The sequence below is a fragment of the Pelodiscus sinensis genome, chromosome 3 (genome assembly GCF_049634645.1).
Source record: "Pelodiscus sinensis isolate JC-2024 chromosome 3, ASM4963464v1, whole genome shotgun sequence".
In the NCBI taxonomy this organism is placed as follows: Eukaryota; Metazoa; Chordata; order Testudines; family Trionychidae; genus Pelodiscus; species Pelodiscus sinensis.
Window position 1 is genome coordinate 199,972,229 of NC_134713.1, and position 24,060 is coordinate 199,996,288.

Consider the following 24,060-nt stretch of genomic DNA (forward strand, 5'->3'; position numbering starts at 1 on the left):
CGCACCGAGATTCTGTCTGAACTGGGCCACAGGCGGCTTGTGAGAACGGAGATTCTCCCGCCCACTAGAACAGGGCTGGGTGAATACCGGCCGGCGGGCTGGATCGAGTCTGCGAGGGCTAGTCCCTGGCGGGCCCCCACGAGCAACGAGCCCCGGCCAGTGAGAGCTGCGATTGCCCGCGGAGGCGCAGGTAAAGATGGCGGCAGCGGCCCGCCAGGAGCTAACCCTGGGAGGCCACCACTTTTTGACTGCCCACCCCTGCGCTGACATCTCATCTGCCTGCTCACCCTTCGCCAGTTAGACGCGCCCCAGATTCACACTGCCCTATGGCACAGGCAGGGGCTCTAGAACCCACAGAGCTAGCCGTTTGGGTGCCATTTCAACCCTGAAAAGCTGGGAGTCGGCCAGTTATGTGACCCCTTTTCACTTGCCCCTCGCTGGCCAAGCACCTCTCAAGGGGCAACTCTGTGCATCTCCCGACGTCTGACCCATCCAGTTCCTCTAGCCCACGCGAAGGCCCCGCCGAACCGGCCAGGCCAGCACTGTGCTCCTCCCGAGAGAGGCCTGTGTGTCGAAAGCATCAACAGGCTCCGCAGCCTTTCATGCAGGGGTCAGCGACCAACGGCTCACGAGCCTAACATGGCTCTTGGCTGCCAGAGCTAGAGCCCAGGCTGTGGTACAGCCACTCCCGGGGCGGACCACGTGGCAGGCGGCTGCTGGAGCTAAAGCCAGGCTGCCTGCCATGCGGCCCTCCCCCCTGGGAGCAGCCGCACCATGGCCTTGGCTCCGGCTCCAGCTCCAGCACACGGGGCAGCTGCCTGCCATGCAGCCCTGCCCCAGGAGCAGCCGGGCAGCCACCGCATGGCCCTGGCCCCAGCTTCAACCCTTCTCCAGGACATGTCGGGGGGGCTGCAAACCCCCGGCCCCAGGACAAACTGGAGGGCCGTGAATTGTGGATTGGTGACACTGGGGGGGGCACAGAGTCCCCCTCCCAACGCCAGGAAACAGGGTGGGGGCCAACTGAGAACCACAGCCCACATCCCCCCACCCCAGGACACATCGGGGGAGGGCCAGAAACCACTGCCCCCCAGAGGAGATGCGGGGGCACTGGAAACCACTGTCCATCCCTCCCCCCGAGGAGATGCCAGTGGGGTCCAGAAACTGTGCCCTCCCCATCTTTGCTGCCACAGGCAGCCCTGGTAAGCCCCCCACACCTCCCCTGAACCCCCACAGCTCCCTGCTCCTTAGCCACTGCCCTGACTCCTGCATCCTCATCCCCTGCCCTAGCTCCCAAGTCCTGGCCTGACTCCTGCAGCCGCTACCCCCTGCCCTGAGTCCACCCACACATCCAGCCCCTTGCCCAGAGCCCCCCAACTCCAGTGCTCCCTGCCCTGACTCATGCATTCTTATAGGGCCCTTCCTTGCCACGTGCTCTGAATGTTGCTGTAGTTTGGTGGCTGGGTTTGAAAAGGTGCCGCCCCTGAATCCTCCGTGGATGGAACACGCCCTGACTCCTCCCCTGCTGTGTCTGTTGGATCCGTGCCCATGAGAGCCATCTCCCCATGGCAACCTGCACGTGGAACCAAGAAAAGCCGGTTCCTTCCCACTCTGCAGCTGCAGTGTTGAAATTGCCCCCAGGTTTTCCTCCAGCTGAGTGCGGGGCACCCGGGAGCCCTGAGATCATTGTCTTCCCGCATTAACAGCCCCTCATGGACGCTGGGCCCAGAGGGGCTCAGGTCGGCTTCCCCAGGGCAGGGGAGAAAACATTCCAACGGGGCAGAAAAGGGCAGCATGCTTTCTCCTGGCTCCCAGCACAGCCTAGTGGCCAGCCGAGTACAGGGAGTCCCAGCTTCTGGGTCCTAGCGGCCGCCCTGTCACCAACTCCCTCTAACTTTGCTGTGCCTCGGTTTCTTCAGTAAATAGGGGAAGGAGCTAAGCTTCGGGGAAGGGCAGTGGGGTGCCGCACCCTGGAAAGGGGCTCAGGGCGAGAAGGGGATGTTGCTGTGGGACCAGCCTCTTCATCTGCAGTGACTCTCCAAGACCCATGTCTCCCTTGCTGAGCACCTCCCTTCTGTCCCCCTTGCCTCTGCTGCTGAGTGTTGCTGCCTGTCGCATGTGGGCGTGATCGCAATGGCTGTATGGCAGGGCCACGCACGGCAGCGAGGGGACCGTTCCTGTGCTGCCCTTTCAATAGTGCATCTGGCTGAAGGTTTCCTTTGCTGGGGGGGCCTAGAGGCAGGGATTTGGCTGTCAAACACTTTCCGTGACCCCATCAGGGTGGAGGGCAGCTGGATGTGGCCGAGAGACTTAGCAGCTGCTAAAAGCAAGGAAATGCCCCAGCACCTCCTCAGACCCTCTGCTCTGAACTCTGGCAGTGACAGATTGTGGCTGTGCAGCCTGTTTCAGATCCGCAACCACGTGTCCGTTCAAATGCCCGCAGTGCCTTTTAGCCTCTCCCCAGCCTGCAGTGGAACAAACCGCACTGGCACAGGCATGGCTCACTGGGGGCGGCAGACCCCCGACAAGGACTTGAGTGTCCGTCCACAGCCCTTGGTGCGGTCCTGACGATGGGTGCGGGGCCAGAGGCTGGGTCGCTTCTCCCTGAGTCTCGGGAACTCTCCAAACTCACAGCTGGAGGGAGGAAACCGTGGCCCCCGGTGCTTCCCAAAGCGGGTGTGGGGGTGGAAAGTCTGCGTGGCGCCTCCCGTAGGCAGTGAGGCGCCGCTCTGAGAGCTGCTTGGCTTCAGCAGAAGGGCCGGTCTAACGGAGCTTGTGCTCCTGCAGTCCTGTCTCCGTTCATGCTGCTCACCCTGAGCAGCTAGGAAACTGCTTCCCTAAGACACTGAGAATCAACCGCTTCCCATTCTCCATGTGTGGGCTTGGGTAGCATGCAAGTGTCGGCCGGGGGCTAGGCGGAGCTGTGGCAGGTCGGGATTGCTGGGCCCCTGTCTCAGAGCCGCGGAGGGGCTGGTTCGCTTCCTGCAGGCGGTTATCAGGTGTGTTCTGGAGCTGGCTGGCTGGCTTGATAAGAAGTTTTCCAGGAAGTCCTTGTAAATGGAGAGCTCCCTACAGTCTGCATTGTCGGCTGCAGGTCACCAGGAAGCGGGGAGAAGGGGCAGAGATAAAGTTTCAGCCCAGAGGAAGAGATTAAAGAAGTGAGCTGAAACAATAACAGCAGGCAGCCTCTGGCCAGCTGCATGGCAGAGGGGGCAGGCTCCCGGTCCGGGACAGTGAAGCCCATTTCTAGTCTGTCCTTCCCCTTCCAGGGACTGTTCTTCCAGCCATGGCTGCTGTTTCTTTGTGGCAGGGCTCAGGGGCTCTTGGAGTCCTTCAGAAGCTGGGCCAGACAGGCAGCGTACTTCAGACACTACATGGAAACGCAGCGTCCCCCAGAGCTCAGCCATGTCCACTCAGACCCAGGGGCCCAGGGATCACAGTGTGGCCACAGCAGAGGCCCTCCAATGTTAGTGTCCCCAGGGCCTTCGGTGTGTGGGAGGAGTGGTCTTTACATGGTTCTTGTGTGTATCCAGGAGCCCCGCACCGGCTGCTGCTGCCTCAGGCCCTCCCCCCTCAGCTTTCTCCAGCCTCTGCTCTCTGCCCACACTGTCCAGGGGTGCTGGAAGCAGCTCAGAAGCCTGGCCACATGGGAGCTGGGGCCTGAAGCAGGAAGTTTTTCAGGCGTCTGGCTGATAGGGGAGAGGATGTGCCCTGAGACTCCCTTTCCTGGGGTCTGTTCACACTGATATCTCGTCCCTTAGCTGCTCTCCTGGCCTTGAACTCGCGTTCCTTAGCCCCGCCGGGTTTGGTGATAAGTCAGCAGCCATGGGGCCTTCTAGCTGCCCCTCTGCAGGCTAAGGGTTTCCTGTGACACGGATGTGAAATAAGATTAGATTATCCTGGCTATGAAACCCCCACACCGGGGTGGGATTAAAGGGCCCTTTCCTGAACTCAGACAGATGGGACCCATCAGCAACAGGTGTTGTCTCAGCGAATATGGCTGCTGCTCTGGTCACTCATGGCAGCCCCTATGCTCGGTGCTGGGGAGAGGCTGCATCCACGTCCTGCGTCCCCGCTGATCCTCGTGCACAAAGGCCTGAGGCTGGCAGATGTTGCTGCCGATGCTCATCTGAGATCTTAAAGTGCCCATCTGGGTGAGCTGCAGCCTGCGGAGTCTGGGTCACTTCAACACCCCATCCCGTGCTGGAGCAGAACTTGTTGACTGACTCGTACGTGTTGTTCCCCGCAGCTGAGATTGGCTTTCCACCACGGAGCGGGCGCTATTCAGAGGCCAGGGCAGGGACAGCGGGTACTGCCTCTGGCCAGTGGAGAGAAGGGTTCAGGGTCTTGGGTTTTCTACTGAGAATGCAGCCGGGGGTGCCAGCCTGCCAGGAGCTGGCCCGAAATGACAGCTCCCCCTTTCACAGGCCACAGAACAGCCATGGAGTGCAGGTTCCAAATGAACGGAGCCCGGCTGGAGAGGAGTGGGGTAGCGCTCGCTCGGTACCTTTCCTTTACCCACGCCAGCCTCAGTACTGGCCGTGCTGTGTCCGTGTGGCTGATCACGGCCAGGAGCATTTCCAGCCAAATGGCTTTGTCTGGCTCGCCCCTTTGGAATCTGGATGGAGAGGGGGAAATGCATCTTGAACTAGCCTGTAGCTGGGAAGAGGAGCTGTGTGAGACCCAGACAGCCATAGCAGCCCGATATAATGACGTGCTACGAGCAGCCAGGGAAGGGCAGCGGGAGCAGCAGGGCCGCTACGCGGCAAATGCACCTTCAGGGTTGCTGCTGAAGAAGGTGGGGAGGTTCTGAGCGGGAGCAGAGCACAGCTGTTCCTGGGGGGGAGGGGCCGGGCCAAGGGCTGATCTCTGCATGAGGCGCATTGGCACCTAGCAACGTAGGGATGTCTCAATCAGCCGCGTTTCGCTGGAGTTGGCAGAGTCCAGCTTTTCATAGTTAAGCCTTTCCCGTAAGACCCAGAGGGCTGCAGAATTGCTCTAGAGCAGCAGCTTCACTGGCCTGTGTTTTGGGAGGGCTACGAGAGCAGCCTTTCTCCCTCTGGAACTGCCTGGCTCCCTGAATGTGACTTCATCCCTGCGAGGGCCAGTGCTCCCTGTCCTGTGACCTGCAAGAAAAGAAAATGTTGTTTCCTTGTTACCTGCGAAGTCTCTGCAGCCCAAGCAGCAAGCTTCCACCCCAGAATCCAGCTCTCCGCTCGATGTAAGCGACTGGTCGACTGTCCCACGAGCAAATGCTTATCGGCCAGTCGACCAGCTAGTCGCTTCCCCCCCTTGCTGCCTTTATCAGAGAGAGGCAGTGGTGGGGAGAGCAGGAGCTGGTGCTGTGGGGACCAGTAAAGCCGGTTCCCCCCCAGCTCCATCTCTGCGGGGGGGCAGGGGAGGCAGAGGTGCAGCGGGGAACAGCGCAAGGGGGGACTGAAGCCGTCTCCACTCGCGCCGGTTCCCGCTGCGGGCGCGTCTGCTTTTGAAATGTACAAGAGCCCGCCAGGAGAAGTGCGGCAGGGAGCAGGGACCCAAGCAGTCCCTGCTCGTCCAGCGCTGTCTGCGGCGCTCCCCCTCGCTGCCTCTGCCCTGGGGCTAAGTGGAGACTGACTGCTCTCTGTGGCTGCTAACTGTTCTTCCAGAGAGCCCCATGTTAGAGGCTTGCCTCCCATCAAGCTCGGCAGTGTCCATCAAGCTCTGCTACCCAGGGTTCCTAGCACAGGGGCCCCTCTGTCTGCAGAGAAGGCCCTAGAAATGCTGCTGCTCTTGCATGACCCGAGATCAGCCCTGCTCCGTCAGCCGCCCGCTAGGGGTGTGTGGCTGGCCTGCTGTGGTAATGAGTCCTCCAGCTGGTGCTGGTATGTCCGGCCCGCCTGCTGTGGGAGCTGCACAAGGAGCTCGGCTTGCTGGGGAAGGCTGGTCAGACGCTTGTGCAAACAAATCTATTCTCTGCCAGCCCAGCGCTCTTCCCAGCATGCACGGGGTGCTCCTCGCTCAGCGAGAGCTGCTGGTCCCCTGCCCTGGGCCGCTGGTGGGGCCGGCTTGTGTGTGCTCTGAGCGCTGGAACGTGGCAGTGACCAGTCTGCGAAGAGCCAGCCACGCTCACCGCCCTGTGCAGGACCCTCTTGCACTCTGCCTGTGGCTGTCCCATCCGGGGCGTGGGGAGCAGGAGTGACTGTTACAGGCACGTTCCTCATGCACCTGTAACCTCTGCTAGGAATCGGGTGCAAAGTGGAGGGGCGGGTTCGTGGGGGAGCTGTGGGCAGGAAATGGGGAGCTTGAAGGAAGCAGGCAGGGAGGGTAATAGGCTTGGAACAGCAACTGGAGGAAGTCATTCTTCCTGCAGCTCCCACAGTTGCTAGCCAGCGCCTGGGATTTCCGCGATGAGGTGGAGGAAGGACCAGCAGGCATTGGCAGTCGGCCCAATGACTGAGCAGTGTAACCCTCATGCTAACGGGGAGGGGGCTCTTGGCTGTGGTGGGCAGGGGAAGGACAGGTTCCCTAGGAAAGAGGTTTTGCTTTTTGCCCTGGTGATTGAGTTGGTGACCGGCCAGCCAAGAGACAGGAGCGAATGGAGCCCGGCGAGGCGTAGTGTCCCTGGCACAGAGGGACAGGGGAACCCAGGTGACCACACGAGGACAGTGTGGGAAGGAGAGGGCTACAGGACCCCTGATGTGGGAGAATGAGGCAAAGCGGGAAGTGGGGAGGAGCCAGTTGAGCCCTAGGCGAAGGCCACAGGAGGGACGGGCTGTGGAGCAGTCCAGAGGCTGGGGCGGAGCTTGGGGCCGGGATGTGGCTGCCCTCAGTGGAGTGGCAGGAATGGAAGCTAAATGCCGAGGATCTGTGGGGGTGAGACCAGCCCCCGATCACTGAGCTCTGCTGTTCAGTCCCTCCTAGCTTGATAGGACCAGGGTCCCTAGCCCCTGGAATCGGAGCAACATCAGCCCCCGTGGGGGCACTGCCACAGTGACTGACTGTTCTGATTGGCTCCCACAGCCCATCTCCGGAGGAAGGAATGGGGGACGAATTTGACCTGATGGATCACTCGGACCTCTACATCCTCGACTTCAGTACGTGAGCATCTCACCGTGGCTGTGTCCTGCTGCCCTCGGCAGCCCCGCGCTCCTGTAGCCAGATCTCAGCCCTGGGCCCTGACGGCCAGTTCCTATGGCCACACTGAGACTCCTAACTAAGTGGTCTGCCTTAAAAAGCACCGTGTGTCCTGCAGCTCCCACTGGGGCTTGGCACTCCCGAGCCCTAAATACAGATCTAGGAGCTGACCTACATGTTCCCAGGCCTGGAGCAAGGCTGCAGCTCCTGGGCTCTTGAGCTACACTGGATCAAACCAGGCTGGCCCTCCTCCATGCAGGTGCAGTGTCTGGTTTGCCCCCCTCAGGCTGCACAAGTAGCTTAATAGAGAGCAGATTCAAAACAAACAAAAGGAAGTTTTTCTTCCTGCAATGCACAGTCAACCTGTGGAACTCCTTGCCAGAGGATGTTGTGAAGACCAGGACTTTAGCAGGGTTCAAAACAGAACTAGATACACTCATGGAGGTTAGGTCCATCAATGGCTATTAGCCAGAATGGGCAGGGATGGTGTTCTTAGCCTCTGTTTGCCAGAGGCTGGGAGTGGGCGACGGGAGGGGTCACTTGATGACTCCCTTGTTCTGTTTATTCCCTCTGGGGCTGGCCACTGTGGGCAGAGAGGACACTGGGCTGGATGGACTTTGGTCTGACCCTGTCTGGCTGCTCTTATGTTAAGAAGTCCAGGCCATCCCACCTGCATGGCTGCTGCTCACAGTAGTTCATCGGGACCCTGCGCTGGGGCCTGGCTTTGCCCCCCTGCGCCCAGGCGAGAGCAGCCCCACCTCCCCGGGCGCTGGCCATAGTTGGACCTTGTGTGCCTTCTCTCCATAGGCCCTAGCTTGAAGACGCTGTGTAAGCTGGCAGTGATTCAGCACAGCCTGGACCAGTCGTGCCTCCCACACGACATCAGGTAGGGGTGCTGCTCTGTCAGCCAGCCTCGGGCTCCTAGATCCAAGCCCGCCGTTTGGGGGAAGCTGGCCTGGGAGCCTCCCCCAGTGGTGTCTGCAACCTGGACAGTAGCACTGTTGGGAGGGCTCTGGCAAGGTGTCACAATCTGATGGGGGCTGGGTACTCAGTGCCCTCGGATCCTTGGGCCACATTCCCACCCCTTGGCTTGCCAACTATGCTCCCGATGGGGGTTCTTTGGAGCCCCCCCGTCCAGCAGCTTGCACACAAACCCACGAACACCCCTCGCACGCGAGATGTGATCCCCAGCTGGTCACATTTGGGGCCCTTCCATCTACACACAGGTAGAGTGGGGCTTGGGGGCCTCTTAGCTCTGCTGGAGGAAACTGCCTTGCTACCTGCAGGCCAACAGTGCAGCTGTCTTGGGTCTCTTGCTATTGTATGTATCTGCTTCTGCTCCACCAGGGCCAAACCAAGGGGGGCAGGCAGTGCCCAGGACGCTGGCCTGGTGCGGGGAGAGGCTGGCACCTGCAGGGGAAGCTGGAAACCTTTGTCTGTCTCTTTCTAAGGCCTCTGTTGTTTTTTGCAGATGGGAGCTTACAGCAATGACGACAAACAGCAACATCAGCCGCCCAATCCTTTCCTCCCACGGATAATCCTGCCGCCCGGTCCCCCTCTGTCCGTCCTTGCCCTCTGCCCTGCCTTGCAGACTGAGCTGCCATCTCAATGTCTGTGCATGGATTTTTAGCCTCTCCAGAGAAGGGCTCCACGTTCTCCCCCAAAAGGATCTGTTGTTCTTGGCATCTGCCTCCTTGGGCCCTCACCATCCGGCTCTGACCTTTTGTCCCTGGCAGGGCCTGGCACAGGTCTGTGTGGCACCTTGGAGGAAGAAGCCAATTGTTCCTGCGCTCATTCCTGGCAACAGCAGCCTGTGTGTCTAGCTCACCCCCCGTGCAGCCCCGCCGGACTGACATGCTCAATGCTCGCTGCTGCAGGGGCAGCGTGTGCTTTGCCTCCCCAGGATCACTAGCTGGAGCAGTACAAACTCTGCATGGCTCTACTGTCCTCTTTGCCCTGCCACTCGGAGCCCCGTGACTGAACTGTTTCTAGGCCAGCTTCTCCTGCTTAACCCTCGACAGCCCCTGCTGCTGTGTGGGCCTGGCCCTGCACACTCCCAAACGTGGCAGGCTCCATCCTTCCCAGGGAGACACCTGGGACCTACAGCTGCGTGTCGAGCAGCGTCATGCGGTGGCTGGTGCCAGTGTCTCCGCTGGAGGAAGGGTGCTGAGCATGAAGATCCCCGCCACGCTGGGGCGTCTCTGCTTTTTCTATTTGCATACAAGACTGAGTGGAACAGACTGATCCGTGCCTGATGGGAGAGGAGCTGGCCCAGGGGCTGCAGAGCCACTGCCCAGCACCAGGTGTAAAACAGCTGCTTTGATTTCTATAAATATTTAAAACGGGCCCACCCTGCCTTGTCTGCTACGTCTGGGCCGAACCACTGCCTGAGGAGGGGACTGCAGAGGTGCAGGCCCTGGGCAGGGGAGGTAACTCCTTAGCTGGCCACAGTGTGAGAGAGGACCCTGTATGCCAGAGAATCTTGGTCTAAAGGCCTTTGAGGCCAGAGAACACTCTGCCTTAGAGAGGCTGCTGATCAGTGAAGAGTGTGTAAGGTGTTCAGGGGAGACTCGAAGAAGGAACTGGTCCCCATAGCCGGGGCTGGAGAGAAAGCCATCCCCTAGCGGTGAGGGGCAGAGAAGAGGTGGCCGAGGGAGATGTGGGCTTTCAAGCGATTTTGCACTGTCTCCTGCTGTGTTGGGGGGCTGAGGGGGAGGCTTTGATGACAGGAGGGCTGCTTCTGTGTGTACATGAGAAGGCGCAGGTAGCAGCCACAGCATCCTGGGGTCTTAGGCTGCCCTAGAGAAAGTAGGTGTCACAGGGAAGGCAGGAGGGTAGCAGCAGAGGTGGGTGAGGCCATGGCTCACAGGGGCTGTGTTGGGGACGAGACGTCTGTGGACTCAGGAGAAGGATGAAGAAAATGTCCGTGATCAAGACGGGCTGGCCATGGCTCCCCGAAGGGAGTCACTGTGCTGGGTGTGGAGACTGAACTGGGGGGGTCTGGCTGAGGTCACAAGCTGACAGGGTCGCCACGGGCAGTGGGGCCAGGGAGGAGTCCCTGGGGGTGCTGCTGATGCTAGCAGCACGTGAGTGAAAGTGGGGGTGGCGGTTACGAGGGAGGAGAAGCTGCTCTTCCTACTTCTGTCACTGCACTGAAGCCTTACGGAAACGAAAACGTGAAGGAGAAAGCTGCCTTGAGGGTGCCTCAGGGACCTGTGAGCGACAGAAGGAAGCAGTCCCGTTAGCTGGGCTGGAGAGGTTGGGCTGCAGCCGGGAAGGCAGTGCAGCAGCAGCCTGGCTGAGATTTCCAGCTCTCGGGGGAGGATCTGTCCAGGAGACTGGCTCATGGCATTTCTTCCTGCAGAGCACCCTGGCTCCACGGCAGCTCTCATCTGGGAGGGAGCACACTGTGGGGAAAGGGCTGCTGCTGGGCTTGGAGGCATGATTGGGCGGCTCAGCGAGGCTCCTCTCTGTTCTCCATCACTTGCTGGTTTTAAATGGTGAGGTGAGGTCTGGCAGCAAGTCTCACCCAGACTCAAGCACATGCTAGTGGGCTTGTGGCAGGTGTCACTGGCAGGGTTTCTGGCCGTCAGATTGCCTGCGTGATACACAAGATCCTAGAGATTCTCTTCTGGTCCTGAAACCTATAACGGCCCTGTCAGGCCACGTGTGAACGAAGCTGGGTGCTGGAGCCCAGCTGCTGGTATAAGGACAGGGCTGGGCCAGGCGCTCTGCAGGATGAAATGCCGTGAGCCAGCCGTTCCCCCTCACGGAGACACGGCTCCCTGACCCAGCTGGCTTTAATGCTGGGCAGATTTGGGGTAGGGCGAGGATAGTGGTGGGGAGCAGGATGCAGGACTAAAGCAACTGACTACAAGCCGGGTGGGAAGTAGAGGGTTGGCGTAGATGATGAATTCTCTATGGCACAGAAGGGGAGGGTGGAGCCTGGTGTCTCAAAGCATCTTGCCCAACCAGTGAAATACAGGGTGGTGTGGTGGGAACGCTTGGGGGGGGGGCTCTCCTTTCTCCTGTTCACTTTGTTTCCTCTCTCATCTGCTCTCTGGCCAGTTTGCTGCTCCTCTGCAGGTGCATTCTGCATCTGCCCATACAGTCAGCTGGAGTCACGGGTGTGGTGGAGTCTCCGGCACGAGGGCTAGCTGGCTGCAGCCTGGTGTTGCAGCTGCTGCCAGATGCACTGGGGCTGTGTGGTCTGGGAGTGAGGCAGGGAGGCTGGCTTTCCAGCAGATGTGACACGCAGTGGGGCTGTGCTGAGTCACCTGAGGGCCCTAGATGCCAAGGAGAGGGAGGAACTGGTCAGGGGAGGGGGTGTAACTAGGAACGATGTCACAGAAGAGCAGGCATCCTTTAAACTTGACATAGACTTGCTGCTAGTGAGCTGTGAAATCAACCGCAGGAAAGGAGGGACCCCTTGCAGGAGACCCTAACATTAAGCTGCCTGACTGCACTGAGCCGTAACACTTACATGGTCGGAGCAACCCGGCTCTGCCCCCACTGTTCCCCTTTAATGCCTGCTCCAAGTAGTGTGAGCTGGGAGCAGAGCACTAACAGCTCTGTTCCTGGATGCCAGGGCTGGAATACCACAGGGCTGGACTTCCTGTTTTGGTCTCCAGAATGTTTCCATTTTAAACAGAAGTTTCTGGCCCTGTCAGTTGCAGAGACGCTCCCGAGGGACCGGAGCTGGAACCACAGCCGAGCGGTCTGCCTGAGGCTGCCGCGAGCCTGAGCCGGCAGCTGGGAGAGGGGTTCCCCGCCCCTTGCATTTCATGGGGTCCCCATCCCCCCGCCCTGCCAGAACCTGCCTGCACCCATTCCCCAGCTCCTCCTTGAGGAGTCAACTGAGTTCCAGCACGTGCTCCAGGTGCTGCTCCCTGGGGCAAGGGAGCCAGACCAGGGGGCTGGCTTGAAGCCAGGGCACAGGGCAGCCCAGAGGTAGGGCTGCCTGGAGAAGAGCGCAGCAAATGTGCACAGCTGGGGAGATGAGCCTGTGGAACTGGCCCGATGGTTGCTCTTCTGGGCGCTGCGGGGAAGGAGGCTCAGAGCCAAGTGCCTCAAACAGTGGGACAGGGCTGGGGAGGGGAGCTGGTCACCTCTAGTGCCCAGGGAAACCTCCCCCCAGCTGGCATTGCAGGAATGGCGATTTTAAGTGGGGTAGCTCATGGCAATAGCTAATTGCTGTGGAATTTGGGTTCACTGTACCGGTGTGTGTGAGAGCCCCGCCATCAGCCTTCCTGGACTCCCCCTCTTGCAGGCCCATTTTCCTTCCCCCACCTGGCTCCATTTCACCCCCCAGCTTGCTCCAGAGATGACTCCAGGTAATAGATCTCTAAGCTATGGTGGGTGCCATGGCAACAGGCACTTCAAAAATGCCAGCACCAGACTGGCCTAAAACCAGCGGTTAGTGCTGGCTTCCGAAGGGGCCCGTGGGCTAAGGCCCAGTGAATGTCGGTGCTTCCCAACTGCACTGACCAGCTCTCCCCCACTCAGTACAGTAAGGCTGGTTTGGGACAGGCATGGGAGGCCGAGGGACAATCCAGGGGATGGGGCCTCCAAGACGCCTGAAGCCAGGGCCCCAGAAGGGGCAGGGGTGCTGTCTTTCCTATGCAATACAAAGCTGAGACCCTGCACGCACCTAGTGAGAAATGAGGCCCTGACACTGACGGCAGCGTTAGCTTGGGTGTCCTGGCCAGATTACTGCTCAAGTCCTTCCTCTTGCCGTGACAACTGACACTGCGTGTCCGACACGCTGGCATGGTGCTGCTGCGTCCTGCTAGCGAGGTGGCCACGCGCGAGGTGGGCAGGCCCAGCCTCGCAATTACGTGATCAAGAGCTGTGGGAGGACTGGGGCTGGCAACGGTGCCGGCAATTACCGTCTTTAACCTGCTCTGATCAACGTCATCTCTTAGGCTCCGGTGCCCCTTCTCTGCAGGCGGGGATGGACTGTCGGGCTCCATCGCTAACTCGAATCTCCCACGGGGCTGGACTATGGGTCCGGGCCCTTTGCAAGCATCCTGCAGGGGCAGGGCTGAGTGTGGGCAGGAGGCCGGGGAGCCATGTGCCGAACATTCATCCCCTTCGTTCTCTGCCCCAAACTGGTCTGGAGTGGTGCCTTCACGTGTCGCTTTCTGCTAGCACCGGCCACTGGGTGCCCTGGGGCCTGATTCTTCTGCCTCCTGCGGTGTCCCAGAGCAAAGCTGGCATTAGGCAGCCAAGGCTCCGGCAACATTTCCGAGCTGTTTGGGCAGCTGTTGCTCAGGGTGACTGCTGTGGGGCGGGGAGGGGGACAGTTGGTATCAGTGGGCAGATGGTGACTGCCACCCCCCAATGGCAGTAGGGGCCAGCAGGAGGGCCTCCCCCCCTCACAGATGCCAATTCTCCAGCAGGGAAGATGCAGCTGCTGCTGGTTCCCTAGCGGGAGCCACTGAGAAAATCTATCCACACAGGGAGAAAGGGGCCAGCCTGGCACTGCAGACCAGGCTACCCGACGCTGGGAACAGCAAGACACAGACGGATTAAACCCCATGCAGGAGGCAGCAGCTGGCAGGGCCGGGTCTGCTCCCACAGTGACCCCCAGGCTTACTGTGTAGCTCACATTTTGCAGAAAGCCCACATTTTCTGGGGTGCCAGCGAAGTGTGTTGGGCTGCATTGACACTGGCCCTTCCATAGGGTGTATCCAGCTGAGGGAGATGACTGGGCAGACAGCCCCCCCCCCCCATGCCTTCATCCTGCACCCCAGCCCCCCCTCGCCTGCTGAGCTGACAGGTTTGTTTTAAAGAGCCAGGCTTCCTTTTATTACTTCCCCTATCAGATTGCAGCCAGGCTGTGGAGGGTTATTTTTAGAAGCCTGCTTTCTAAAAATAGCCCAGAGCTGTTTAGAATTGCGTCACAAGAGGTAATTTTATCCTCTGTGGCCTGGCTCGGGCCCCCATTCGCCCCAGGAGGGGGGCTACAAAAGGAGGGTCAGTGCAGGAGGGGGTCAGCGGGTTCAGACTGAGCCAGAGGGGAAGGAGGTAAGAGGGGCTTTGCCAGACTCGGCCATCCCATGAGTAGGGCTCTGAATCCCAGTTCAGTGTGCCAAGGCTCTGCCTCGCCGCATCCCATGGGACCGGGCCAGTCTAGGCCTCCCTCTCCACCCAGTGGGGAGCTGGTGTGTCAGTGACGCCCTGAGAGCAGAACCCACTCTGGGGCAGCTTCCATGGGGGTGTCTCCTGCTGTTAGACCCTTCCATGCCCTCCGAGAAATGGCGGCTCCTTTGCCCCAACAGCATCACCTCCGTGGCTCTCCCCAGTCCTGTTTTCCAGAGGGATCAGGTTGCTCCCCAGCCCTGCCCCTCTGATGTGACCATGTCTTCATGCAGACCAGGACTATGACCGTCTTCTGTGACCACTGCAGCAGGCCGCTGAGGAAGGAAATAAGTCACCCCCGAGGGAGGAGTGGAATGGAGCCCAGCGCTCCAAAGCCATTCAGGTTAGAGACTCCCTCTTCTCTCCTTTCCCAGGCTGGACATGCTGCCCCCTTACATGCTGCAGGTCCGGAGGCTAGCGCTCTTTTCTGCACTCTCTGATGCTCTAGCCTTGAAGGGCATCACCCTTGGCCAGTTCCCTCCTGGCCTGCTCTGCTCCCTTAGCCCTACAGGTGAGCCAGGGGAACACGAGTGAAGGGCTGGAGGGAGTTTGGGGCTCTGAAATGAGGCTCGGAGGGTATCTGTGAGGCAGAGAACAAGGGTGTTGGCAGGTGGGCAAAGGAGGAGCCGGAATGGATAGTGAGAGGTCTGTAGAGGCAAGTAGGAGTCATGGGGTGGAGAGAGCTTGGCTCTCTGTGGGTTAAGAGGAATTCGTTCTTGTGCCTGGTCTGTCCCCCGCACCTTTAGAGTCTCTCTAGGGAAGGTTTCACAGCTTGGGCTCTTTCCCCAGGTTGTAGCTGGATCTTTCTCTCTTCTGTCATACCCAATGGAAAGGGCAGAACTACTGAACCATTCACAATACACAGATCCTGTGGCAGCACGTGGCTCTATTTGTGTCCCTAAAACCAAAGCTAACCTCACTGTGTCTAGGGAACTGTGTCCCTCCTGCCCTGCAATCTCCCACTTGCTTCTCCCAGATATTGTGCCAATTGTATTGTCCCACTGTGGCCAGACAGGTTTGGCCTGAGAGCTCTCTTTAAGCAGACTTGCTCTGACCCACACTCTTCTTAGGACAGGATTACAGTAGGGGCTTTGGCTGGTGCACCAGTGGTGGTTGGAGGTGGGTTTTTTGGTGGTAGCATTTCTATGCTGGGCAAAGCCCTGGTGCAACACAGTGGCATAAACTCCTTTGACTGGGAGAGTTCGCTTCACTGGGTGAACTGGACTAAGCTATGTGGCAAAAGCCCTTTGCCAGTAGAAATTAGGTCACTTTGCTGGAAACAGTAATTCCAGCAAACATTTTCCACCATAGATTAGATTTAGCCCTTCTCTCCAAGGGCAGTGAGTCGGAAGGGGGACTGGCCTGCACTGAGCACCCTTTGATTATACTGGGCCCAGTGAATGGGGGTTAATGGTTCATGCCAGCTCATAATGGTTTTAGGGCTCCGACTATTCAAATGTTTTTGTAAAGCAATTGCTTTCTGTGCAGTAGCAGAGCTCCGCAGAGCTGAGGAAGAGGTGAAGTGTGCAGCAAGGTATGCGTGCTGTGTGGATGACTGCCACAGGCTGGTCCAAGAGGGATGTGGTGTTATGGCTGGAGCCCAAAGCTAGGCAGGAAGATAAATTCATGCCTAGGGACGTGTGCTATGCCAGCAGTGTAGGCAGCCGTGTGTGCCCAGAGAGCAGGGAACCTGCAGGAAGGTCTCACTGAACGGCTGCTGCCTTTCCTGCTTGTCCTGGTTCAGCACCCTTGCCTCTGAGCCCTTGTTTCCTTGGGTTGGTGACTCAAGCCATGCCCCAGCCTGGTGCCATGGCTCTCCCTGCGCCTTGTTCCCATTTGGAGCTTCCCTGTGCTTCCAGAGCTGCCTGTGGCTGGAGTGCCCCCTCCTGGCCACTTGTGGCAGTGCTCACCTGGAGGGAAGGTGGTGGGTTAAGGGGGTTGTGCTCTGGCTGGGTGTCATCCGTGGTATTTGCTGTAGTCCACATTGGTCATTTGCTCTACATTACATGGAAAAAATCCGAGCTGGTGAATCATCGGTGCTGAGCTGGTAGAAGCCAGGATCTGAGGGGACAGTTGTTTGCCACAGAAGGGATTCCTTCCTCAGCTTGACGCTTTGGCACGTTATCTGCCCTGAGTGACTGCTTATGGTTGTCATGGGAACCATGGCTTAGAGTTCCCTGGCATGTGTGCATATCAAATACTCAGACTGTGTCATTGTGCGTCTCATCTGGGGGGTGGGATGTCTAAGCCCAACAGGAGGCAGATTTTCCCATCACTTGGTGGCTTTTTAATGGATGTCACAGAATGGAAAGAGCTGCAATTTTCCTCTTCAGGTGGGGTAACATCTACTCTGGGAAACAAATGAATGACCCCCTTTCTCATCCCCCAGGTCGACAAAGGGAGCCTCCAAGGCTCGTCGGGATCAGATCAATGCGGAACTGCAGGCCCTGCGCTCCCTGCTGCCCATCTCAGCACAGGAGAAGGAGCAGCTCTCATACCTCCAGACCATGGCTTTGGTCTGTCTCCACATCCGTGGGGCACAACTCTTCCCTGCAGGTAAATATCCAACCCTGCAGCTCTCCTATTCACAGCCAGGCAGAAATAGTTCCTGCACTCCCAGCTGGCTGCAGAGCTGATCTCTAGCTCCCAGAACTTCCCACTTGATTAGGTCTCATACCTGTGTGACCCACACACCTAGGGGTTACACCTGCTTCAGGTAGGGAGAGCTATACAGTGTATAATAGCTGCTCCCCACCCCACACTCTGGACATGGAGATTGCTCCCATGAACCATGGCGTGCACCTTATCAAACTGCTGTTTGGTTCCCATCTCTTCCTTCCCAAGGGCTGCATTTGCAGAGTCATCATCACATTGCAGAGCAAGCAAAATGGCAATACCTCTGGCAGTGGCGTGACTATACCAGGAATAGCACGCTCATTGCCTGAACGGTTCCTTTGATGTGAGGCTGGCTTTCCTCAGACACGTGTGACAAAGCCAGGGTGCAACAGCCACAAGTACTGAAAGGTTGCAAATCTCATGGAAGGGTAGTGTAAGGGGTGCCACCAGGGTCAATGGAATAAAATGTCAGGAAAGGTTTCTGCAGCCTGAGGGGTCTAGCTACTGAGAGCAGCCTCCCATGGAAAGTGGAAGACCCTCAGGACAGTCACACCATCAGCAGTACTTCCCCTTGTCAACTGTCCTTCCTTGTGTGTGTTACACCCATTCTTGGTGTCTTCAGGGCAGGGACTGTGTCTAACTGTATGAAAGTAGGAATAAGGGATCTCCTGGAAAAGGGCTTATTTTCCGGAAAATCGCGTCTACACTGGCGCTTTTCTCTGGCAAAAACCCCGAGCCAGAAAAAAGCGGCAGCCATGTAAATGCAAATGCCGTGGGGGATATTTAAATCCCCCGCGGATTTGCAATTCCGAAGTGTCTCATTAGCATCCCTTTTCCGGAAAGGGATGCCAATGTAGACACAGCCTTGATTTGTCTACCCCTCCCACTCAGGAGCTGCTGTCAAAGCTCGGTGCTTCTCTTTTGGTTTTGCAGACTCCTCTGAATGTGCTGCTGCCACAGTACCACATCTGGAGCTGCTGTCCTCATTGCCAGGATTCATCATGGCTCTCTCTGCAGAAGGCAAACTGGCCTACATCTCTGAGAACGTGGCCCATCTCCTGGGCTTCTCTGTGGTAAGCTCGGGTTGTTGCAGGTATAAGGCATCAGTTCTCTCTGTTCTCACTCCCCAGTGGCTGGTCAGCAAGTCCTCTGCAGAGGCACAGAGTGTGGGTAGGGGTGGCTGTTACTGTTTATGTTCAGTACCACATTACGTACCAGGACACAACAGTTGGCATGGCTTTTGTTCAGGGGCTGGCTTAGGTGGATAAGGCTGGAGATGGAACCTAGGCCAGGCCCAGTGATGATCTGTGCTAACTGGCTAACAGCACAGTTATGCTGACATTGACATCCACATAGTTACGGGTGCTAGGCAGCCCCTTCTGCACCTGGAATCTCTCCATCTGGGCTCTTTTGCCTGCCCCATCCTCCATCCCCATCATCCTTGTAAGCTGCCAGTGGCTGAAGCCAAGGACTTTGGCAGCAAGCATTTTTGCTTATCAGTGTCATGTGTTGAGGCAGCAGCTTCATCTGCTCCACAGGTGTGGTAACTGCTCCTCAGCTGCTCCCTGGCTGTCTTGATACATCCAGCTGATCTATTTGGGCTGGTCTATGCATGGTTCCCTGGATTTAATCCTGGGAGTGGGAGAGTGAAGGAGAGTCAGGTGGGGTAAGGAATGAATAAATGAAAGGCTGTGTACATGAACTCAGCAGTCATTCACTCATCTCTCATTATCAAAAAGAATATTCAACCCATCCCTTTCCCCTGCTCCATTTCTCAAGGTCAGCTGCAGCTGACTCCTACTTGTGTTGGCTGGAGGAACCTGTTTTTGTTTTTAATAGAAATGTGCTTCGTAGCACATGCATTGGGGCACTGTTAACATGAAACCATTACTGCTGCTGAAAGTCAGCCCCATGCGCTCATTCTCTCACACATGAAGTCTTGAAGTAGCTTCTTCCTGAGATCTCTGCTCCTCTGTCCACTTTTTACAGGGAACGTTCAAAACTGCTCTGCCCATGGTCTAGTGGCACAGGCCTAGGAAATGGGAGCTCTAGAGTTCTAATCTTGGCTGTGACTGTGGTATTAGATGTTGTGGTACATAAATAAGTACCCAGGGCACCAGTCTGTGTCTGTACTACTAAAGTCTCTTTTCGTCCTCTCTTATTAGCTGGAGCTGCTAGCCCATGGAGACTCAATCTTTGACCTCCTAGATGGCTCAGCACACAAGGCTGTGCAAGAGAAGCTACGCTCTGCTCAGGAGCATCCAGGCACTGGTAAGGCAAAGCAGGACTCAAAACAGGATATACATGGCATGGGGGGGACGGCTGAGTTATTCATGGAGTTCGAGACGGGAGTGTACAAAGGGCCATGTGATGGGGAATTACTCTATGCACCAGCCCGTGCTCTGACCTATGCAAAAAACAAAACCAAAAAACCCTTCTGAAAGACAGTCTTTAGAAAAATAAATCAATCCAAATGATTGTCACCCAGGCTTGGAGGTGCTGGAGTGAAGGTGGCAGGCACCTATCTGAGGTGCCAGTATATTTTATCTCCCAAGAATACGGGGTCTGTCCATTCTCGAACCAGAATCCATGTGGCTTAGTGTGTCTAGCCATGTTACATGGTTTTTAAAATCCTTGCCCTTTCACAATGTGCACACATTAGGGCTGCTCTGAGCCACTTCAACTGCACTGCCTTCTGGTTACTTATCCCACAGTGCAAGCACAGCTCCCATTCGCAGAGCCTTGTGCGCGATTTCAAGGCTCTTGTGGGGGTATTTCGTGGTTGACTGAGTCTCTGGGAAATGCCCAAGAGACTCCTAGATGATCCCTGCGGTCAGTGCCATTTCTGAACTGCTTTCACATGGAGGTGAGGCTGAATGCATAGCTCACATTCCTGCCTAAGGAGGGAGAGGACAGAAAGCATGTCTTACGGGATGGGCCCTGGATTAGAGTACTGACCAAGGCAGTACATCTAGACTGCACATCGCTATGTGCTAGGATTGCACCTGATTCAGTCTCTTGTGCCCCACTTCTCCAGGAAGGGTTGGCAGGGTTTCAGCTCCAAGCTCCCCGCCTTTGCAAAGTCAGTAAGGTATATATCAAGCAGTTTGTCCTACCTATCTAGCAGCTGCTCACTTTCTAGGTAGAAGATGCTGACAATTTACACAATGACTTTTTGTTGCTGCAGAAATTGTGTTTGTCAGTGAAATGCGCACATCCAGGTCTTTTCGAGTGAGATATGGAGGAAATCGGGCTGTGGCTGTGCGGGGCCGATTCGTCACTCTGAATGGGATGACCTCGTCCTCCATCTTAACGTTCATTGGCTTCTGCACTCCCATCATGCAACTGTCGAACTATGGAGATGGCATTTCTTATGGTGCTCCATTCCAGAGCCAGCACACACTGGACATGAAGGTCACTGATGTCACAGAGAGGTAAGAGGTGGTTGCTCTTACGATGGTCTTGACTGAATCCCCAGGAGAACAAGAGAATTCAGATTGTAGTTTCACTCCAGAGTACTCCAGCCACAATCCATTCTCTGGAGTCAGGTCTCCCAGGGATGCACACTCCCAGCCCACCAAACAGACACGCACACATTGCAGTGATGGACACCCCATATCCCTGGAAGCCTCTTCTCCTCCTGTCACCAGAAACAAGAAAAGGAATAAATGCCTCTGTGTGCCCCAAAACTTCTAAATGTGGTCAAGTTTTCCCCACCATTCCCTTTATCCTCATATCAGAGAGCCTGTCCTCTTTGCCAACACTCTTTACCTGTCCCTTCCCCAAATGAGAAGCATCTCCAAGAAATGTGTGTGTGTTGACTCGACTGCTACTCCTTTGTGTTCTTCCCCAGTGTCATTTATCATCTTGGCTATCAGAGAGAGGAGCTGATCGGTCAGTCTTGGTACAGCCTTCTACACCCTGAAGATGCTGCAGCAGCAGCTGCCCAACATGAGAGCCTAAGTGAGTGCCAAGCTCCTGGGATGCACATATGGAGGTGGGGATGATGAGAGATTCTTTAGCAGGTTCTGAAAAGCAGAAGTTAACCCTTTTATGTTACAACTAACACTGATCTAATCTTCCAAGCGCCTCCAGTTACGTATGGAGCACTCTGAACCTGTCAGTAAGGCCCTTGCTCTCTGCCAGCAAACCCTCTTCAAAAATTACTACTTCTGTGATTCGTACCAGAAATGAGCTAAGGAAGGAGCAGGCACCTGGGGAGTGGCTGGAAACGGGAAAAGTGGTCACAGATGAAAGGCCTAATTACTGTAAAGTCATTGAGTACTGGGCCAGCAGCTTGCTCTGCTCATATAATGTGTTTGTTTGCACTGTACCTGTCATCACTGTACCTAGGCTCTTGTGTGTTTCACCACCATTAGTATAACACAATTTGATGCATATGGTGGTAAGGGCTTTTCTCTTGGGCCAAACCAAGCTTCTTCTCAAATAATCAGAAGGTCTGCTTATGGACTTTATCATGCTGAGGGAATGACATAAGGCCTGCCACACTGCCAGGGGAACAGGATGTGATACTGTGTACTGCCATCTAGGGAGCCCTGATCACACTGTGTTTGTGATTTCAGTATGTGACACTGGGAAGTGCAATCAGAAGTTAGTAGTTCGCCTGCTTTGCAAAGACGTGAGCTGGACATGGGTGCAAATCATCGCATCAAAGGAATATGAGAGAGGGAGAGAGATCATCACCTGCAACTACTTCTGCCTTAGGTACAACGCCTTGTCCTTCCTAAGCTATTCGTTAAGAAGATACTGCCAGCCCACTGCACTGGGCACTTAATAGAACAGAGTAGAACCAAAACATGCCTGATAGAACTGGCAGATTGGGCACGAAAACACTGGACATCAGATTAATGTGACTGTGTCAGACAGAAGATAATCACCAGATAACATGAATGTAATCTTTATGAGGGAAGTGTGAGATAATGGGGACAAGGCAGAGGACAGGTGTGTGGAGAGGAGTTATAGATGGAGGGAAAACATGAAAGTGTGACAGAAATAAGGTTAAACATTCTACAGGCCAAAATCAGTACCGTATTTTCCGGTGTATAGGGCGACTGGGTGTATAAGACGACCCCCTATCTTTTTAATTAAAAGATAGGGTTTCATCTTATACCCCAGCGCCCCTCCGCCTCCTTTGCTCCCGGTGTCCCTGGTCTGCTGGAGATGGTCCCCAGCAGACCAGAGGCACCGGGAGCAAAGCCGCCAGGAGCGCCTGGGCTGCCCCCCCCCCCTCCCGCCGGAGCCCCTCCGCGGCTTTGAAAGCCTCGGGGGAAGCCGGCGGCGGGGCATCCCAGGCGCGCATGGGCTGCCCCCCCGCCGGAGCCCCTCCGCGGCTTTGAAAGCCTCGGGGGAAGCCGGCGGCGGGGCATCCCAGGCGCGCATGGGCTGCCCCCCCGCCGGAGCCCCTCCGCGGCTTTGAAAGCCTCGGGGGAAGCCGGCGGCGGGGCATCCCAGGCGCGCATGGGCTGCCCCCCCGCCGGAGCCCCTCCGCGGCTTTGAAAGCCTCGGGGGAAGCCGGCGGCGGGGCATCCCAGGCGCGCATGGGCTGCCCCCCCGCCGGAGCCCCTCCGCGGCTTTGAAAGCCTCGGGGGAAGCCGGCGGGGGGGCATCCCAGGCGCGCATGGGCTGCCCCCCCGCCGGAGCCCCTCCGCGGCGGCGCGGAGGGGCTCCGGCGGGGGGGCAGCCCATGCGCGCCTGGGATGCCCCCCCCCCCCCGCCGGCTTCCCCCGAGGCTTTCAAAGCCGCGGAGGGGCTCCGGCGGGGGGGCAGCCCATGCGCGCCTGGGATGCCCCGCCGCCGGCTTCCCCCGAGGCTTTCAAAGCCGCGGAGGGGCTCCAGCGGCGGGGCATCCGGCGTACAAGACGACCCCCGATTTTTGGGGGATGTTTTTTAACATCAGAGGTCGTCTTGTACGCCGGAATATACGGTATATGTTATATTAGTGGTGCCAGTGGGAAGTGTTTCTGAAGGCAGGGGCCATTAACCTGCCCTGGAAGCTCCTCTTGTCTGGGTAAGCTGCTGGGAAGCTGATGCTGGGCTCCCAGAACTCTGCAGGAACAGGCTCTTCAGCCCCAGTGACTGGTGCTTCAACAAGAGGTTGTTAGGACTCCTGACCCACAAGGTCCTAGGCCCTTGTTGATTCCCCTCGGGGTGCTTGCTAATAGGGAGGTCTCTTTTATTGCTTACTTCAGTCCCGGATACATTTTTCTGGTTTTTTACAGTGAGGAAGAAGCTCAATATCTTCAGGGCCAGAATCCATGGCATGGAGCCATCTCTGCAGCTGCCCCGAGTCCAAGGCACTATGCCCGAGAAAAACAGCAGAAGACATGCTCAAGAACACTGAATTCCTTTCCACAGGAGACAGTAATGCCTAACCAGGGAGCACTCAACTATAGTCCCTGCCAGCTCCCTAATGCCTATCAGGAAGAGTTATTGCCAGCTTCAGTACAACTGTCATCCACACCCTGCTTCCCTGCTCCCACTGTGGGAGCTGCATTACCTTCCCAGAAGACGGGGTACTCTATCCTACCTGCTGGGCAGAGGAATCTGTCCTGTCCCTTCAGTGTTTACAAGTCACCCTGCAGCCAGCCCTGTGCACTGTGGTCGCCAGAGGTGCCCCTTTCTCCAGCGAGCAGCCCTTCGGTCCAGACTTGTCCGGTCCCCGCAGAGGAGCCTGGTGCAGGGCTGCAGTGCGCCGAGGCAGAGAGACGGGCCATTAGTGTCTTGGCGGAGCAGATCCAGGCCCTGGCCGAACGCCTCTCTCGGCACACAAAGCGAGCGGGCGCCGAGCCGCCGGGCGCTCCGCTGTGGGCCGGGCCGGGCTGGGGCGACGCCGGCGCCGCGGCTTCCCCAGCACAACCCTGGGCAGATGCGGACGCGGTGACCAGTCTCTTAGGCGCGCTGCTCGAGCAGGGGGGGCCCGCCCCGGCCCTGGGCTCCCCACCCCCGCCGGTCGCCTGTGCGGGGCCGTTCGGCGGCTGGGCCTGAGGGGCGGGCCCAGGGCCGGCTTTCACCGCCAGCCTCGGCCGCCGGGCGCCGTTTCCGGGGAGCAGCCGGGGGGGGGGGTCTGTCCGTCTGCCCGCACCACGCGGGACCCCCCCTCAGGCGGCCCCGGCCTCGCGCCTCCTCCGCTCCCCCCGCTAACTGACGGGAGCTCCGCGAGGCCGTCGCGCG

The 24,060-nt window shown here is 57.6% G+C and overlaps 2 protein-coding genes and 1 long non-coding RNA gene across 7 annotated transcripts in view; 2 read left to right on the plus strand and 1 right to left on the minus strand.

Annotated features, from left to right (window-relative positions):
- The window catches only part of KLHDC3 (kelch domain containing 3), a 34,393-nt gene extending 24,937 nt beyond the window's left edge, over nucleotides 1-9,456 (plus strand). For all 4 annotated transcript variants that reach the window (XM_075925913.1, XM_075925911.1, XM_025177920.2 and 1 more), the window contains 3 exons: nucleotides 6,997-7,070; nucleotides 7,918-7,996; nucleotides 8,582-9,456. In XM_075925913.1, the coding sequence (XP_075782028.1) occupies nucleotides 6,997-7,070; nucleotides 7,918-7,996; nucleotides 8,582-8,648 (220 nt within the window). In that variant the 3' untranslated portion in view covers nucleotides 8,649-9,456. The remainder of the gene's footprint in view (nucleotides 1-6,996; nucleotides 7,071-7,917; nucleotides 7,997-8,581) is intronic.
- Nucleotides 9,457-9,541: 85 nt separating this feature from the next.
- On the plus strand, nucleotides 9,542-23,874 carry LOC142828099 (neuronal PAS domain-containing protein 4-like). Of its 2 annotated transcripts, XM_075925910.1 has the most exons (9): nucleotides 9,542-9,736; nucleotides 14,487-14,596; nucleotides 16,643-16,809; nucleotides 17,803-17,942; nucleotides 19,035-19,140; nucleotides 20,057-20,303; nucleotides 20,723-20,832; nucleotides 21,453-21,594; nucleotides 23,109-23,874. In XM_075925910.1, exons 2-9 carry the CDS (start codon nucleotides 14,496-14,498, stop codon nucleotides 23,872-23,874), a joined length of 1,779 nt encoding a protein of 592 aa, XP_075782025.1. In that variant the 5' UTR covers nucleotides 9,542-9,736; nucleotides 14,487-14,495. The 2 variants fall into 2 exon arrangements, with proteins under 2 accessions (XP_075782025.1, XP_075782024.1); XM_075925909.1 differs by having other exon boundaries at nucleotides 9,596-14,596.
- LOC142828100 (uncharacterized) lies at nucleotides 23,046-23,553 on the minus strand. Its single transcript, XR_012903095.1, has 2 exons — nucleotides 23,417-23,553; nucleotides 23,046-23,186 (listed from the first exon to the last, which is right to left on the minus strand). It is a non-coding gene; the product is annotated as an uncharacterized LOC142828100 (long non-coding RNA).
- Nucleotides 23,875-24,060: the final 186 nt, after the last annotated feature.

Bases quoted from the DNA above. Each gene is read 5' to 3' on its own strand.
- LOC142828099 (XM_075925909.1), top strand. From the start codon at position 14,481: ATGCAGACCAGGACTATGACCGTCTTCTGTGACCACTGCAGCAGGCCG. The intron at 17,943-19,034 runs GTAAGCTCGGGT...CTCTCTTATTAG, and splicing joins ATCTCCTGGGCTTCTCTGTG to CTGGAGCTGCTAGCCCATGG. The intron at 19,141-20,056 runs GTAAGGCAAAGC...TTGTTGCTGCAG, and splicing joins TCAGGAGCATCCAGGCACTG to AAATTGTGTTTGTCAGTGAA.